The sequence below is a fragment of the Alnus glutinosa genome, chromosome 10, assembly GCF_958979055.1.
Source record: "Alnus glutinosa chromosome 10, dhAlnGlut1.1, whole genome shotgun sequence".
In the NCBI taxonomy this organism is placed as follows: Eukaryota; Viridiplantae; Streptophyta; class Magnoliopsida; order Fagales; family Betulaceae; genus Alnus; species Alnus glutinosa.
The window spans coordinates 27,277,232-27,295,046 of record NC_084895.1 but is presented as its reverse complement, the minus strand read 5'-3'; the positions used below and the strand labels follow the sequence as shown (position 1 = coordinate 27,295,046).

General features: G+C 34.9%; 2 protein-coding genes and 1 long non-coding RNA gene across 3 annotated transcripts; 2 read left to right on the top strand and 1 right to left on the bottom strand.

The window, feature by feature from the left end:
- Window positions 1-612: 612 nt before the first annotated feature.
- LOC133880404 (protein TEEBE-like) lies at window positions 613-3,529 on the top strand. The gene is made up of 3 exons (XM_062319352.1): window positions 613-934; window positions 1,560-2,057; window positions 2,924-3,529. The coding sequence occupies exons 1-3, from the start codon at window positions 853-855 to the stop codon at window positions 3,442-3,444; spliced, it is 1,101 nt and encodes a 366-aa protein (XP_062175336.1). The 5' UTR covers window positions 613-852; the 3' UTR covers window positions 3,445-3,529.
- A 2,085-nt stretch (window positions 3,530-5,614) lies between these two features.
- Window positions 5,615-9,144, bottom strand: LOC133880389 (cycloartenol-C-24-methyltransferase-like). Its single transcript, XM_062319340.1, has 12 exons — window positions 9,026-9,144; window positions 8,643-8,709; window positions 8,252-8,325; window positions 8,075-8,159; window positions 7,933-7,987; window positions 7,691-7,746; window positions 7,466-7,513; window positions 6,921-7,004; window positions 6,609-6,806; window positions 6,387-6,512; window positions 6,179-6,276; window positions 5,615-5,871 (listed from the first exon to the last, which is right to left on the bottom strand). The coding sequence occupies exons 1-12, from the start codon at window positions 9,109-9,111 to the stop codon at window positions 5,808-5,810; spliced, it is 1,041 nt and encodes a 346-aa protein (XP_062175324.1). The 5' UTR covers window positions 9,112-9,144; the 3' UTR covers window positions 5,615-5,807.
- Window positions 9,145-10,119: 975 nt separating this feature from the next.
- On the top strand, window positions 10,120-14,071 carry LOC133880061 (uncharacterized). Its single transcript, XR_009902178.1, has 2 exons — window positions 10,120-10,453; window positions 13,772-14,071. It is a non-coding gene; the product is annotated as an uncharacterized LOC133880061 (long non-coding RNA).
- The last annotated feature ends 3,744 nt before the right edge of the window (window positions 14,072-17,815 follow it).

Sequence of the window (17,815 nt, the reverse complement as noted above, 5' to 3'; positions counted from 1 at the left end):
CACACAATGTGGTTTAAAAACTTTAAATTTTTATTTTTTATTTTTAAAAGAAGCTTAAAAATTAAAAAAAATTGTGTAGCTACGTGTCGCAATTTTAATGGTGACATTTATTGCTGATGTGAAAATTTGTTAGTTTTGGACGAAAAAATTGACGGAGGTACCATTTCCGTCTTTTTGCATAGCATAGGAATCACGTATAAAAAAATAAAAACTCAAAAAATAAAAAATAAAATTTTTAAACTACATGGAGCAAAAGGTATTTAACCCTTTGTTTTACGATTTTAACCAATATCGTATTTCACTTCAAGTTGTCACAAACATATTGATTTAAGTGAGGTTTTAATATTCTTGGTCGTGTGGATTCATATATGATAATATTCACTATTAAATTATTTATCCAAAACCTTAAATTGATAAAAAAAGAGAGAGAATAAATTAATTGTTTAATTAATATTTTTATAATGTTTAATTGTAAACTTTAAAAATTTAATTATTGAATCAATATTTTATTAAAAAAATTAAAAAATAATTTGCGAAGGATTGGACTGATCATCGGAAACACCTGTCCTCAAGCAGTCAAGCATCCAGGAGCAAAATTATCAAAATGTCACTGGCATTAATTATGGAGAAAAAGTCGGTTTCGATAATCTGTGAGACAGCCAGACGGGTGCAGTACTGTGTGGTTTCTCAACGTGATTTCAGCTAAGCTTTTTCTTCATCATTTTCCTAAACCCACTTTTTTGTTTCAGTATAAGTATAGGTGCTGGATCTCTCTTATCTTTCTCCCACAGCAAACCCATTCCAGCTCTCTCCTTCTCTCCCCCTGGTCCTTGTCCATTTTTCCTTGTGCCAATGGCACTGAAAGTCACACTCTTGCTCGCTGCCTGCTTGCTACTGTTCATCGGTCCTGCTTTTGCAGCTACATTCTTGGAGGGTAATGCTTGCATCTAAACTAACCCCCCCATTTCTTGAGCTGGATTTTGTGCCTGTAACTTTGTTTTGCATTTTACTTGTGCTGGTTTTATTGCACAAAGTTGATCTATTTTGTTGGGTGTCTTCCTCTCTCTCTCTCTCTAACCCCATTTGGCTTAGTTATTGAGTTTATGGTATTCTGATCTGTATCACGAAGTTGGACTCTATGTTCTTTCCTGTGCACTCTTTTGGAGTGGCTTTAGAATCTGATTCGGTTTGTTGGGTGTTCACTTTTTGGTCTTCCTCTCTCTCTCTCTCTCTCTCTCTCTAGACGCATAGATTTTTCCTTATTCTAAATTTCTAACCTAAGATTAGAGAGAGAGAGAGAGAGAGAGAGAGAGAGGCTTAAATTTGCAATCTTTCTACTGTCAACACTTCTTGGTCTTCCTCTGTATCTCACACACACTCGCACACACAGATTGTGTTGGAAAGATTTTCGCTTTTGCTCTCTCTCTCTCTCTCTAGACGCATAGATTTGTTGAAACATTTTCCCTTATGCTCACCTAAGATTCTAGAGAGAGAAGCTTAAATTTACAACCTTTCTACTTTCAACACATCTTATTTGCTGTTGCTTTGCAAATCTACAGGATACCTGGACAATGGCAACTTTGAAGAACAACCAAAACCGACTGACCTCAAGAAAACAGTTCTTGTAGGAAAAAACGCACTGCCCAAGTGGGAAATCGATGGCTTGGTGGAGTACATCTCCGGGGGGCCGCAGCCCGGGGGCATGTTCTTCGCCGTGGCTCACGGTGTCCATGCTGTAAGGCTTGGCAATGAAGCCTCAATCTCTCAGACCATAAAAGTCAAACCAGGCTCTTTATATGCTCTAACATTTGGGGCATCAAGAACATGTGCACAAGAAGAGGTTTTGAGCGTCATAGCGCTTCCTCAGAAAGGAGACCTTCCATTGCAGACACTCTACAGCAGTAATGGAGGTGACACTTACGCTTGGGGATTCATCCCCATTTCTGATACTGTTACAGTGAAATTCCACAATCCTGGGGTTCAGGAGGATCCTGCTTGTGGACCACTCTTGGACGCAGTTGCTATCAAGGAGCTCTTCCCTCCAAGGCCCACAAGATGTAAGAGGATAACTAGCCATATATATTTGTTCTATTCTAGCCACATATATACCTGGGCTTCCTTAGTTTTTGATCTCTTGATGTAGGACAAGAATTCCATCTTGTTCCCAAGATGCTCTTATTACTGAGGGGACTCGTCTTGACGTTCTTGTGGACCCTTTCTGCATATTACTTGTTCTAGAAATCCATTTTGGGGATTCTTCTGGAATTGTGTAGCGCTAGATCTGTGATATGGGATACTGCCTTTTGTCAGAATATTAGTTTCCTCTGTTCACTATGGTTTGCGAACTGTGCTTGCAACTGATTTGGTCTGTCTATTTCTATGAGCAAGTTTTTACTGTTTAGGCAGTGAGATTAATGCTTATCTCCATGATATGACCTATATACCCTATTATCCATATGCTATTTTTTCTGCCCTCTGTGGTTTATAGCTAAGTTAATTCCTTGTAGAGTCTCAAACAGATGGCCTAGAAAAGAACATAACTATCACTGAGATCTGGAATTGCAGTCCCTGGTCTGAGTTTTACTCTGTTTTATACGTTTTTATTTGTCGACACCCTAGTCCCCCATTAGGAAAATGAGTAGTCCACGTAAAGTGGATGAATTATAGAGGCACTTGTGTGTGTTAAGTTTTACATTGGTTTTTAATTGGGTAAGATCGAGTTTGTAAGTGATTTTGGAGAGCTCTAATTGCAACTTGACTAATATTTTTCCTGAGTCGTTACAAGAAATATCACTGTGATCCGAATTCTGCTCTTCGCTTTGAATGTTTTATTGTAATTGTATTATTAGTGAGAATTGTGTTTATTATTTCTATCAATGAACAACTTAGGTTCTTATCAATACCTGTAAATGAATTCTTGCAGATAACTTGGTGAAGAATCCAGGCTTTGAGGAGGGTCCCTATCATCTGGCAAACTCTTCCCATGGTATTCTCCTTCCTCCGCAGCAGGAAGATCGCACATCCCCGCTTCCTGGTTGGATGATTGAATCCCTTAAAGCTGTGAAATTCATAGATGCGAAGCACTTCAACGTCCCTTTTGGACATGCTGCGGTTGAACTTGTTGCAGGGAGAGAAAGTGCCATTGCCCAAATTCTCAGGACAGTTCCCAACAAATTCTACAATCTCACCTTCTCTGTTGGAGATGCAAAGAACGGTTGCCATGGGTCGATGATGGTTGAAGCATTTGCTGCTAAAGACACCTTGAAAGTACCCTTCAAATCCGAAGGCAAGGGCAGGTTCAAGACAGTGAGCTTCAAGTTCAAAGCACTGTCAATCAGGACCAGAATCACATTCTTCAGCTCTTTCTACCATACTAGAGTCGATGACTTCGGATCCCTTTGTGGTCCTGTCCTTGATCAAGTTAGTGTTGTCCCTGTAGCTTAGATGCTATTTCAATCATCTACTTTTTTTTCTTTTTTCTTGTGATTGAGATTTGGCAACGGTTATAAGATCCTACTTTTTATGAATATGACCGTTGATTAGGCCCATGTTCTACTGAAACTAGTTATCTAAACTGTTTGAAGTCTTCTGCTTAATGTTAGTATTGTTGCTTCATTTGGGGAGTGGTGTCAGATTAGAAAGCTATGTGATATTCTGTACACTGGAAAAATGTAGTGGGAATTACGCGCTTAATGTCACATCCCCTAAAAATAAATATTTTTATTTAGTATATTTGAATCTTTCTTTCATTTTTTTATTTTGAAAATTAACTATTAGATTTGTAGGACCTACACATGATCTATGTGTGACAATAAGTCCTACTGATCCAATGATTAATTTTCAAATTGAGAGGATAGGAGAAGGATAAAAGAATACATAAAAGCATTTATCTTAGTTTAATATGGCAGGTCGAAGAAAAACTTTCTTTTATTAATAAAGTGCATTTCTTATAAAGGCATTAGCCATTGAAAAAAAAGAAAGAACAAAAGTGCCTTGGTAAGACAAATGAATGTAGTCTTGAATGTTATTTAACTAACAAAGTGATAACAAGTATCAACAAGTTGTCATTAATCCCGGCCATAGCTAGGGAAGCAACAAATACGCCTAGAAAATATTACAAATTTTGGGGAAACAAGAAAAAGATTTCGGAGTTCTAAAAACATATTGATATGGGGGAACACACCGGTCAACCTCAACTACTGCAATTATTATAGGATTAGGATCCTCTCTATTTTAAGTGAAATGAAAATGATTTATTTAATGGCTTAGATTAATTTTCACATATTTAATAGTGTTAATGTTTAAATGGCATGGCACCATGTACACTGTTACATGTAACAAAACAAAATCTTGATCATAAGATGGATCCTCTCAATTTCGAGATCCTATTCCATCATTGTACACCATATTGCATTTAAATGTAAACATCGCATTTCAAAACCATCCCAAGGACAAGGATCCTTTCCATTTTTCTCACGTCACATTATCTACACAATTAGATACAACAATAACAAATTCAAATCATGAAATAACTCATCTCTATTTTAAGTAAAATGGACTTGAAATGGAGAGGATCCTATTCCCCATCCCAATAGCAACAAATAATTCCAAGTCCGCTCTAGTGGATAGGTAGCAGAATGCTTAGCTCGAGTGGGCGCTCTACAGACCACTCGAGTGGTCTATCACAGATAAAAAATAAGGCTATGTGTGTGCGTCGTGTTCTTTTAATTCCCCTGTTTTCTCTATCAACTATTGTAATGCTGCATCAGAGAAGGAGTTTGAAGAGGTGGAAGGGAATGAGTTATTCAAAGGCAAGTTTCTCTTTCTAAGTTTTGGTTGATGTTGTAGTGGGTGTTGTTGGTTGTGTCGTTTGGTGCTTGAGAATGGTGACGGAAAAAGTGAGAAGAAGTGGAGGATTTTTTTTTTTGGTGTTTGTCTAGGCCTTTAGTGTGTCTGGGAAAGGTGTTGGGTTTTTGGATGTGTGAGTTAGGTGAATGAAATGTTTTGAGTTTGTGTAGTTTGTTGGTTGTTTATGTTGTGGTGGTTGAAAAGTGGAGGGGAAGAGGATAGTGAGGAGGTTTTTGAGTTGTTTCAAAGGAGGATTATTGGTTTTTTGGATGTTCTTTTTAGGTGATTTTTATGATTTAGAAATGTAGGGTTTGATTGGGTGATGGAGTATTGTGAAGGAAACCAAGAGAAAGTTTAGAAAATAAAGGTTTTGGGGTGGTTTTTAGAGGTTAAGGACAATTAATGCATGGTAGAGCACTTCGCTCGAGCGAAGTAAGGGCCGAGCCAACTTTAATTAAGCCACGTCTCAAGAAATTTTGGTCAAATTAGACACTTTGACACCCGTTTGAGTGGTGTGTCGAGCGGACTACTCTAGTCAAAGAGAGATAGGGACGGGGGCGGGGGGGTGTTTAGGGCTTAAAAGAAAATAGTATAAGTAATAGGTTCATGGCTTAAAAAATTAGGAACAATATGTACAATTTGAGTTTAGTGTTAACGTTATGATTTAGGGTTTAATGGTTAAACCTCGCCTAAAGATGAGGTAAATTGCAGACGAAGGAGCAGAACGTTACGGGGAAAGTTTAGCATGGACTTTAAATGAACACAATAAGTAAACATACTTCAAAGTGGTTAAAAAAGTTGTTCCATGAATTATTTGTCACAATTGAAATGTTTACTGTTGAGACCACAAAGTCATCTAGCATGGTAAAAACCCGACTCTAACATACATTTCAACTTGTCAGAATCCCAGGCAAGATTCCATGACTATGACATCAGGTTTATTAGTTTACATTAACATGTCACTGATTGTCTGAGAGCAGCTTCCGGACCAAGAAGAAATACATTGGTGTGAAAATCTCTCTCCTGAAAGGCAAAGTAATATAATTATTCGAGTAGCTAATGTGTATATCAACTTAATGACTGAGAAAGATAAAAACTGTGATTCAACTCCTATAAGAAAAGAATTTCGAAGGCTAACTTATCAAAAAAAAAAAAAAAGAGAATTCAAAGGCTCTCTTTTTTCATTTACCCATTTCTTTTCATCATTGAGGCTCAAACATGAAATATAAATACTATCTTTATGTTGCTAAGGAATGATATATCAAAGATTTAGCATATTTAGTTCTCAAATGAGATCAAAGAGAGTAAGTATTTCAGAGGGAACACTCACTTTCCAGCTTTAGTTAGGCCATCTGCAGCCTGCTCTAGAAAGATTTGAACACGTAGGCTTCCCTTTGGGGCAAGTCCTACAAATTCCATGGCCTTGACCTGCCAAAATGAAAACTCAGCTCTAAATCCCTGCCTTTCTACAGTTGAACAAGTATGAATTCTTGCAAATCTTGTAGAAGCAGGAAACATTTCACTGAAACAAATCTTACCATGTTCCTTGTAATGAAACGCCCAGCAGCAGTTATACGGAAATTACTCAGTGTGAAGCGACTTGTATCCATATCAAAGTACCAAGGGACTTGTGAGTCCTCAGCAAGATCTTTCTCCCATATGACCTTTGTGCAAAATAAATCAAAAAGTTGAAACTTGTGCCAATAATAAAAAGAGATTCGAAAAAAAAGAAAAAAGAAAAAAGAAAAACTTGCAGTCACCTCAAAACCTGCTTGTTTGAGAGCTTCAAGGCATTTTCTTGTCAACCTGATTTCAGGAAGGCCATTACCAACCTCAATTTCTGTCTGTGCCAATGAAACTTTGTTATTGGGATCGAAAGAATCAGTCATGCACCACTCATATGCAGCAAAGCATTGGCCTGGTTTCAGTACTCTGTATATTTCTTTGTAGCATCCATACTGTCCAGATCAGAAGCAAATGTTAAACCAGTATGAACCGAAGAGAAGAAAAAGACACTAAGAAGTGGAAGTTGATTTGCCAAGGTTGTAATGATTAGAATTTGGAATACATACTGCATCTGGTGCATGACAAGTAGCGTCAAGTGCATATGCTGCATCAAAGGTATTGTCAGGAAATGGCATTTTCATGAAGTCAGCCTGCATCATCAAGAACCAATACTAATCAGACATCTATCACCAAAAACCCTTTTGTAGTATCATAAAAGGTCAGAGAAACTTCACTTAAATCTCTTAAACTTTCATTACATTCACAATTACTTCTCTAAACTTCAAAAACTTTCAATTTAGTGTATTTATTTTTCAAAATGTTTCAATTTCACCTATTCGTTAGGATTTTTTGTTAAATCCTAACGGATCGAGGGGTGTCAACATCATCAAGAACCAATATTAATCCTTTTGTAGTATCATAAAAGGTTTGTTTCCAAGTCTCATTACTAATTAATATAAAATACTTACAGGAGAATGAGATTAAAAAAAAGAAAAAAAAAAAGAAAAACATTTCAAAGTAAAGGGTTGTACCCCATGGCTCTTTTTTTTTTTTTTTTTTTTAATGATATTGAATTACTTATAAATAAATAAAGGATTTTATAACCAACGACCTTCACAAAATTGCAGGTTTTGTCCACTCCAGCAATGCGGTTTAGTTCCTGTGGAGCAACTGAAGCTTGCAAATGTTATTGCTATTTTGAGATTTTAATTAGCACTTGATCAATCTTTATAAAATCCAAATCCAACTGCAAAAAAAAAACCCTTATAATCCAATACTATTTGAGCTAAATACAAAAGGTTAAACAGGAAGAAAAATGATTGTTCTAGATATATACCTTTCCCCTTGATATCTGATATTCATTGTTGTTCACCCCCGTAACCGATGTTAATTAAGCTGTAACAAATCACCATTAATGCAATTTGCAAACATAACTGAAGAGTCCTTCCCTCAAGAGAAAGTTAGTACTTTCAATATTCATCCAAATTCCGATCTAATTTGAATATAAATGAAAACTACAAACAAGTTGAAAGCATGACCTCCATGACACTCTTATTTAATCATAGACTGCCATTCACCTGAATCTGGAAATTTCTCTTAGTGGTCCACCAATTCCACATCCAACGTCCAAAACCTGTTATGGCAAACAAAATAAATGTCAAAACCTAAATAGTGAATCTCCAAATTGTCGGTTTTCCCATGTTCTACTAAAGGAACAAACCTTTTGTCCAGGCTTCAGGCCTAACTGTAAAGAAAGGAAGTGTTCATGTCGCTTGATGCTCTCTTGAAGAGACTCCCCTTTCCATCTTTAGGAACAAAAGTATGAACATGATTAGATATAATCAACAATATTGTAGGCCAAAAGAAATTATACTGCATTTCTTCAAATTAAGGCTACCTTTGTGCAAAATGGAAAGACTCCCCCCAGCCATACTCATAAAAGCTAGTAACAAGATCATAGTATTTATTAACCTGAAGTCCACAACAGACAGTTCAATTTTGTTCTTCACACATGTATAATAGAAATTATACTCTTTCCTCGTGATTTCAACCAATAAAGCAACGAATATATAAGATGGAAAAAAAAACCTCCTAAACAAATATAAATTTACAATAATTCAAGTTGCTGGCTTGGGTTTCTCATTTGATCTACTCACCAGAGCACCTTAATTATAACATGATTTAGAAACTAAAAATCGAAGAGATTATTATAGTAAATTCAAAAGACAGTAACACCCTGCCATTGCATGGAATAAAAAGATTGGTAAAGACGGAACGTCACTCATCACCATGTCAGTGTAGTTTGCTTTTCTCTCTTCCTCGTCACCACCATAGTAGCCATGATACTTCTCGTACCTGAATTGTCAAACAAAAAGAGTGATGTAGCATACTTCTCATTTTAGTGAAACAGAGATTGAAGCTGAAGAATATCATTTTATTCAACGTATAGCTAGAGAGAAAAAGCAGACGCCAAGTCGAAGTTTGGCGTAATATAGAAAATCCCACATGTTATATAAAACGGAAAGCTTTTGGGTTTTGTCTGGACATGCATGTTATATATCAAACTTAAGTCTGAAGCATCATTTAGAAAGACAGAGAAACAGATAGATTTGTTTGAAGCTCCACAATCACAACGCTGGAGAGACAAAGAGTACCAAGTGAAACATCATACTTTTCGACGGCGGAGAGGACATCGCGCTTCTCCATCTTCCCTCCCACACCTGACGCGAGATCGAATGCCCCTCCTACCTTCGACATTTGGCAAAACCGAACACACACACACACGTACGTGGAGATCTTTAAAAAAAAAAAAAAAGCGTTAGAATTAGAGTTAGAAACTCAGAGTCATAGAAAAAGATTTTGGAAAACATGTTTTGAATGGAATGTGGATTAGTTGAGTATTACATAGAGAGAGGCGGAAGATTCCAGAGGCAAAAGCAGAGAGAGAGAACTGAGCGATATCATATTCGTTGCATAAAATGGATATTTATAGGCAGTCATGTTGGATTCCATTGATACGTATGAAAGATAGAAAGGATATTATATTAATAGCTCAAATTTGCAATATATTTTCAGAGGGAAACTAAAACTTTTGACTATTATTTCCGGAGTGTTTTTTTGACCCTTCAAAATATTAAGAGTGAAAATTTTTGTAGTATTTTTCTCTTTTTTCTTTTAACCATTGTCTTATATTATTTAAATAATGTTAAAGGAAGCAAAAATGTTATCCTAAATTTGGATTAAAATTTTCGGCCCTTTTTAGACATCAAAATGCTCAGTAATTGCCACATTAAAAAGATGGCATGTTATGAAATAACAATCAATAATTTCCCTCTTAAAAAACTTTTTATTTACTGTTTAAGAGACTGTAATATCCAAGAAATTGTTTAATGAGTTTATAGAAATTAAATTAGTGTAAGACCACTTAATGTGGTGAAATCACACTTGAGGATTTAATTTAGAAGAGTGAAAAGAAAAGGTAGACTATTAGTAATGGATTTTTAGGATTAAATAAAAATAAGTTTATTTAGTGTGATAAAATGAATCAAAGTATTTTATTTTATCTTATGGGCTTTTAAATGATAGCCCAAGAAAAGAGAATAAGAATGATGTTTTTGAGGCCCAAACCAGAAATTTCCACAAATGCCCACAAATGTCACTTAAGTGAGAGGGCATTTCCGAAATTTTGCACTTTAGCACTTTATCTTTTTGTGTGGCTCACGACAAGTCCTTTCCTCATTCAGATTTTTATTCCTTTGTCCCCCACACACGCACACTCTCTTCTTTATTTCTTTCTTTCTTTTTCTTCTCCTCTCTTCCCCTTGGTTCCTCGCACAGCAACTCCTCCTTCCCATTTTCTTTTCTTTTTCTTCTCTTCCTTCTCCCCTACCGCACACAGCAGTCCCTCCCCTGTTCCAGCATGCGATTCCTTCTCCCTTTTTCCTTCTCTTCCATTTTCTTCCTCTCTTCGTCTCTACCACGCCCACACACGCACAGTGAGCCCATGTGAGAGACGAACCCGTGAGAGAGAGAGAGACCTGGAACTCATTTCCGGTGGGTGTCGCCGGTGGTCAGTGGCGCGATTTCCGGCCATGCTTCGGTAAGATCCTTTTTCCCTAGCTTTTGGATTTGAATTTCCGTTGAGATTTTTGGAGATGCGAATCGAATGGGTTCTCCCTTGTTTGGATTATTTTCGGAGCTCTTGATTTGGACCTTTCTCTTTGGTTTGTGTTAGCAATTGGTTGAGGAGCGAATTTTATGGGTTATTGTTGGATTTGTCATGCTAGGGTTGAGGTAGCCGAATGGGACTTGAGTGCAATATTGGAGTTTGGTAAATCCCTACCTTTTCTTGTGATTTTTGTAATACCCAATGAGTATAGAGCTAAATAATGGTGTAAATTTCTATGGCTTTTATTAGATGCAAATTTAGGTTAATTTTGAGGGAAAATACCGAATGGGTTCCAAATTGCTTTTGATTTCTTTGGGTTGCTTTATGCTCTTGAATGGGTCCTTAGAGTTTATTTTGGAGCTGTGGAAACCTTAAGTCCTTGATTGGCCGAATGGGCATTGTGGGAAATTCTGGAATTTCTTCTTGGATAGATTATTTTGGAATCTGTTTTGGGTCCTTTTTAGCATCCGTTTGGGTTTGATTTTCATGGGGTTTGTTGGTGATGGGTTATCATTTTGAATGGCGTTTTGCTTGGCTTTGATTGGTAGAGACGCTGGATTTTGTTGTTGGCAAATTTGATGATGTTTTGTTGAGTCTTGTTGGTGGAACGTGGTTGAGGATGGGTTCCGGTTAATTTCATTTGGAAATTGTTGGGTGTTATCCGAAGAGGGCTTGTGGATGGGTGCTGAAATTAGTTAGCATTGGTCTTCTAGAGTTGTTGGAGATTGATTTTGAGGGCTTTGTTGAGAATTACCGAATTGGTACCCTTAGAGTTGGTTTTATGGCTTTGATGTGTGTATGTTGTCGAATCCAAATTTGGAGTTGATTGATTAGAGTTCTAATTGTTTATGGTAGTGTTGTCGATTGAGTGTGGTAACGACCGGAAGTGTTATGGCCAAATGTTATGGCTTAGTGAATAGGATGTAGTTTGGGTAATAGTGATGAACAAATGAATGGATAGAAATCAATATAAACAAGTAAATAAAATACATTTGTATAAAGAAAGAATAAACTTATGAATAGGTAAAATGATTATATAAATGGATTATGGATTTATGCTAATATAATTGAAGACATTAAGATAATCTTTAAGTATAAGTCACTAGGGTCCTAGGTTGGAAAGACTTAATGGATAAGCGTATCAATAAATAGGTAGGAGCATTAATGTAGAGTTGTGGTGGACTAACAGTAAATTGAGCCTAAGTGTAACGCTTAGTTTTGAGGTCTTGGTATATGCCTCAAGCTATGGTAAGCGTAAACATTACAAAACGAGATTGTAACCTAAGCTAATCTAAAGAGTTATTAGATTAGTACGTTAAATAAGATTAATGTTCTATAATCCAAACTACTTATATGGTTAGTGACTAATTAAGGTTAAGCATTAAAGCAATGATTAAGATGTGAATGCCGTGAAATGATAATTATTCATATAATCCTTAGACAACAAAGAATTGATAAAAATGTAGAAGTACATAAATGTACTTTGAATCCTATAGGAGCTAATTTAGTAACTAACTCACATATTCCTGTACACAAAGTATTTAAGTGTATCATCAGTTAGGTATAAGAGTTGTATATATATAGGTATGTATGTATATATAAAAATATATACGTATGCATACATATATGTTAAATATATATTGTTAACTTAATAAATAAGCTAGTAAATAGAGTAAATACATTTTATGTTGATAAATAAGATACAATAGGAACCAAGAACCAATGGTAAATTTAATAATAGCTTAAGGTATTTAGCTAGCTTTAGAAGCGAGTGATGTGACGTGTGAGCATGCAGGTAGTTTATGTGTCATAGGGTTTAGGTTCAATAGCATAGTCTAATGCTACCAATGTTTGCAGGATCGTGTCGTAGTTGGAGACTTCAACGGGTTCTCCAATGTAGAGTTCGAGTCGTGAGTCCAATGCAGCCAATGTGGGTATTCCACTCACTGAGAAAATATATATTTTTATATGTATTGGATTGATAAAAATATATATTGTTTATGAAACCGAACCAACCATATGATGAAATGTATATGCTTTGAGATGATTTGTTTAGTTTCGATTATGTTTAAACTATATCAATGATGTTAAAGAGATAGTGTATGAGTGAAAAGTATTGAATAGATTTAAAGGGTTAAGTTTTGCGGTTGAGATTTAAATTATGCAAATTGTTTGAGAACATGTCATGTTGAAACTGCGTAGATTTGATAAAGAAACTAAGTTTTGAATGATTTCAAAGTGTTGGGTAAAATGCTGGATTTGTTTAGTTTTGAGAGGATGTGATTTAACAAATGCATGATTTCAGCGTGACACAGTAGTGAAATATATACTGGTCAAGCACGGAACATTGAGCATGTAGTATAGAGCATACATACCAGCAGTATCAGCATATCAGCAGCATAACAGTATCAGCAGTATCAGTATCAGCAGCATAACAGTATCAGTATCAGCAGTATCAGTATCAGCAGCATAACAGTATCAGCCCCAGTTCATGCATAGCATTATAACATTGTTTTATGAGTGATGTTTTTATGTTATGAGTAGTTTTGCTAGACGTATTAGTATGCATAAGAGTCTTCATGAAAAAGATCTTATGTATATTTCTATCGGATAGTCATGTGTTAAGGTCATACATTGAACTTGAAAGTACATGGATACATGACTGCCCAGGTGCGAGTAATGGCATGTCTATGAGTAGGAAGGTTGACTGTTCTTGTTCTTCAGGAAAGACGTGTTAGCATGATTGAGTTTAACTCTAGTGCTCTCATGATCTACTGACGTCAAGGCACGAAGCTGGAATACGATTAGAGATGGTGTTGCGAGTGTTTTGTTGAAGGATGTTATCCTAGTATGGAAGAGTAAGATGCCATGTTCTTTGCTTAAGACCTATGTGTATACGTGATATCTGTGATGGAGTGATCGTGTGCACATATGTCTGAGCGACCGGTGAAAAGTATTATTATAGAGGGGTCTATATGTAGAATCTTCCAAGCGGTAGACTGGAACTTCTACATATGTTCACAGCTATATAGTATGTTTTAAATGATTTTTGAATAGTCGGTGTGTGCTGCATTAGCTGTTGGTAAATTGTGGCTAATATAGTGCTCGCACGACTAAAATAATATAAATGTTGGTTCTTTGTGAAAACTCAGTTAGTCTTATACCACTGAGGTCTTAGTATGAGGTATACTAAGGCGGTGAACTCATTCTTTCACCTATGCGGATGTGGATACCACCACAACCGTGTAGATGATGTTTCTTTGGCTGCAGGTACTTCGGTATAGTCTATGGGTCGGAAGCAGTATGCTTGGGATATTATGACTGAAGCTCGCCGCGACAGTTGTAATTGTCGGACCACGGGTTGTCCACTATTTTATAGGTTTGGTATGGCTTGTGACGTTTGTGTCACTTATTCTTTGTTAAGCCATTATTGTTATAGTGTTAATAAGACTCAAACAGATAGATGTTAAATGGCTCTTTGTTGTAATTAACTTGTGATAGATGTATAAGTTGTAATTTCCGCTATTCAGATTTATGTTTTCCGCTGCATAGATAGATTTATGTTATACTCTGATTATCAGGTACATGTTATGGGGCATGTGCCATATGTTGGCTGAGCGACACGTAGTCGTGCCACTGCGATGACTCGTTTTATGTTTGTATAAAAAAAAAAAAAAAAAAAACGGGTCGTCACAGAGACGCTTATTCTTCCTAAAACCAAAACCAAAAGATGGTTTTTTGTTCAAAGCTTTTTTGCAACATAGAGTGCAAGATCATTATGAAAATATACACATTTTTAATAGGTAGAGTTTTCCTAGGGTTTCGATGCCTAGAAACGATCTAAATTCTATAATTTGATAATCTAATTTTTTTTTTTTTAGAATTATAGGGAATCCCGATCCCCTAAATTTAAGGTAGCACTCTTAATTTCCTTGATTTAGGGAACATAAAAAAAAAAAAAAAAAAAATCTGTTTTATAGATTTTTTTTTTAATTTCCTTACATTTAAAAAATAAAATGAATTTAAAAAACCCTGTCGTGCATCAATTAGTAAACAGTACAGAACAGAGTAGTGGGTTGTTAGTTTTGAAATTAGTAAAAAGTGATGATGTGATATAAAATAAAAAGAATTTGTATAAAAAAGTGAAAAAGTTTTGTATTGTAGTGAATTTTTTTATTTGAATAATAATAAAAAATTATTGATGTGATATAAAAAGTAAGAATGTTTTGATGTTGATTGTTATTGAAAAATATAAAAATAAAATAAAAAATATGTGAATAGTGACCAGCACTATCCTGTAATGTACAGGAGCTTAACAAACAAGCCCATAAATACATGTCCTACATATTTCATTTTTAAATTTACTATTGAATTTGTGGGACCTAAATATGATAAATTTAAAATTTAATTTTATATAAATGTGTAGAAAATATGGATTTACCATTGAATTTGTGGGACCCAAATGTGTATGGATCAGGATCCCCTACAATTTCAAAGAAATTTGAAATTCTCAAATTTTTTTGAAATCAAGCTGTTTTCTACATTGAAATTACGTGAAAATGTTACATATTAAAAATATGACATGTTAACAATGAAACTCAAAAAAAAAAAAAAAAAAAAAAAAAATCATTCCAAAAGGTTTTTTCTTACATTTTATGTCGTATAAAAGCTTTGAGCAAAAAACTGTATTTCAATTTAGTAAAAAAGAAGCGTCTTTTTAAAAGTAAAGAAAAAACCATTTGGAATATATATATATATATATATATATATATATATATTTGTGTTTCATTGTTAACAAGTCATATTTTTAACATACAACATTTTTTACGTCATTTCAATGTAAAAAACGGCTTGATTTCAAAAAAAATTGAGATCGTAGGGGATCTTGATTCAATGTGTGCTTTCTTCCCAACCCACCGAAAAAATTAGAAATTGGCTTTTGAACCTTTTGTATTCGATAAATGGACTCCATATAATTACGAAATTTCAATTTACTTTGTCGGATTTTATATCTAATTTTTAACTTTAAGTTTTTTCACATTTCTAACTTCAATCTTTTTGTTCAAAACCGTGTAAGAGTGTGTTTGACATTGCGATTTCACAGTATTAAAGTGCGATTTTAAATCAAATCGTAAAAAAATATATTGTTTGGGAGTGTATTTTTTATTTTATTTTTTAAAAGTTTTCAAATCGTAAGCAATAAGTACATTTTTAAAAATGCACGATTTATGAAGGCTAAACTACGTTTTTAAAAATCGCATATTTTAAAATCATACTTTTTAGACTCGCAAACATTAAAGGGCCCTAAAATTGCTTTTGCGGCATTAAAGGGGTTATTACCATGTAAGCTTGTTTTTTACACCGAATGAGCGAAATGAAAAACAAGAAAAACTTAAGGAGTTACAAGTCGGATTTTAAACCCAAGGGAATAAATTGAAATTACACGATTATTGAGAGTAAATTTATATTTTCCATAATTTTTTTTTAAAATAATACAATAACACTTTTATAACTCAATTAGAGAAATAAAGCAAATTGCTGATGCTTGATATCATTGTAACTTTACTTATTTTAAGTTTGCAGATTAGTCATTAATAGTCAAGAGAGAATTATTTTGCAGTGGAGGGGGAAGTGGTATGTGATGGATTGTGGTTGGTTGCATTTTTGTGACTTTGTTCATCTTCTATTATTTATTAATCTTGGTTTTAATTTTGATAATTATTACCCTTTATAGTTCCTTTCGTTTTAAACTACATCTATGGTCACAAAGATTTAACACGTTTCAATTTTATAAGGATCAAACTTTAGAATTTCTGAAATTATTTGATATGTGGGGTTTATTCTGTAAACTAAAAATTTCGGTTAAAAATTGTAAAGCCCGAGAAAATAATACTGTAGCTATATATATATATATATATATATATATATATATATATATATATATATATATATATATATATATATATATACAGAAATAATAATGCTAGTGGTAAATCTGATAAAAGAACTATATGAGTATTTATAGGATTAAATATTCATTGATGTTTGAGGTACGTTTACAGCTCCAAATTCATTAGATAAGTTTATTGGACCTTCAACTTTAAAATGACGGAATTATGATCAAACGAGCTCCGATTTAGTTGATTCGAAAGCTAGAAAACTCTACCCAAAGTTTTCTATCTTCTCTCCGAATTGTATGATTTTTGGACTTCATCTAAGATGCGAAAACATTCACGGATTACACAAACCCAAGTCTGTTGAAGGTGATCGATCCAATGTGCGCTCGATCCCCCCAGTACATGGCGCTCGATCCACAGAACATGGCTCTCGATCGCAATTGCGCTCGAACTGCAGAATATGGAGCTCGATCGTAGTTGCGCTCGATCCCCAAAATATAGCGCTCGTGTTCCATATAATTGCTTAGAACAGAACTTGACTGAACAACTGTCATCCGATTTTTATCAAAATCATCATTACCCATTTGATGATTTTCTCTCCATGCATGAACCCATTTTGTCAATATCTAACTCCTAAATATTATGAAGGCTAAAGCAAACTAAATTAGTTAAACCACTTAATTTAGTTAGGAGAAAACTTTCGGTTAAATAGAAACTTAACCGATAGTTCATTAGAGATAGCAGATTTTTGTTATTGCAATGACTCACCACATAGCTCATCGACATCTAGCTTGCTGCCCACGAATAGGATCCTCACCCATTGTTCAGGTATGACTCAAACTGATCTAAGCCATCCACAGCATTATATATTGAAGTGCAACCCCTTACGTTCAGCACACTTCTTCTTCTTTCTCTATTGTTTTCTGCAGAAACTCTTCTCTTCTCTTTCTTTGTTTGTAGAAAGACATCAAGCTCTCCTTCTCTCTATGCTACACGGCCTGTACCCCTTTAACAGAAATAGGAGACAATTCTCTCAAACTCTCTCATTCCTCTGTTTCTTTTCACGGCCGACCCAAAAGAAAAACCAGAAAAGCTCTCTTCCTCTTTCTCTTTTAAATCAAAGTAACCTTTTGCCCTTCCTCTCTGTCTCTTTCGGCCAGCCCATAGAAAGAGAAGAAAAGAACTTTTCTCTTCCTCATTGTTTTGGCTGTACCTGGTTGGAGTCCTCTTAAAAATATCCCAATCTTATTTTGTGATATTTTTGAGTAAGTTCTTAAGGCATGATTTAGTTTGTGTGATTTATAAATTATTGGGTTATTTAAATGTTTAATGTTGTGTTTAAACATGATTTTCAAAATGGTGTATTTAATTAATAAATACGACGTTATAATTCCCA

Coding starts and splice junctions, on each gene's coding strand:
- LOC133880389 (XM_062319340.1), bottom strand. CDS start 9,111: ATGTCGAAGGTAGGAGGGGCATTCGATCTCGCGTCAGGTGTGGGAGGG. Junction 8,326..8,642: donor AAGCAAACTACACTGACATG/GTGATGAGTGAC, acceptor TGTGGACTTCAG/GTTAATAAATACTATGATCT. Junction 8,160..8,251: donor TCTTTCCATTTTGCACAAAG/GTAGCCTTAATT, acceptor TTGTTCCTAAAG/ATGGAAAGGGGAGTCTCTTC.
- LOC133880404 (XM_062319352.1), top strand. CDS start 853: ATGGCACTGAAAGTCACACTCTTGCTCGCTGCCTGCTTGCTACTGTTC. Junction 935..1,559: donor TGCAGCTACATTCTTGGAGG/GTAATGCTTGCA, acceptor GCAAATCTACAG/GATACCTGGACAATGGCAAC. Junction 2,058..2,923: donor CCCTCCAAGGCCCACAAGAT/GTAAGAGGATAA, acceptor GAATTCTTGCAG/ATAACTTGGTGAAGAATCCA.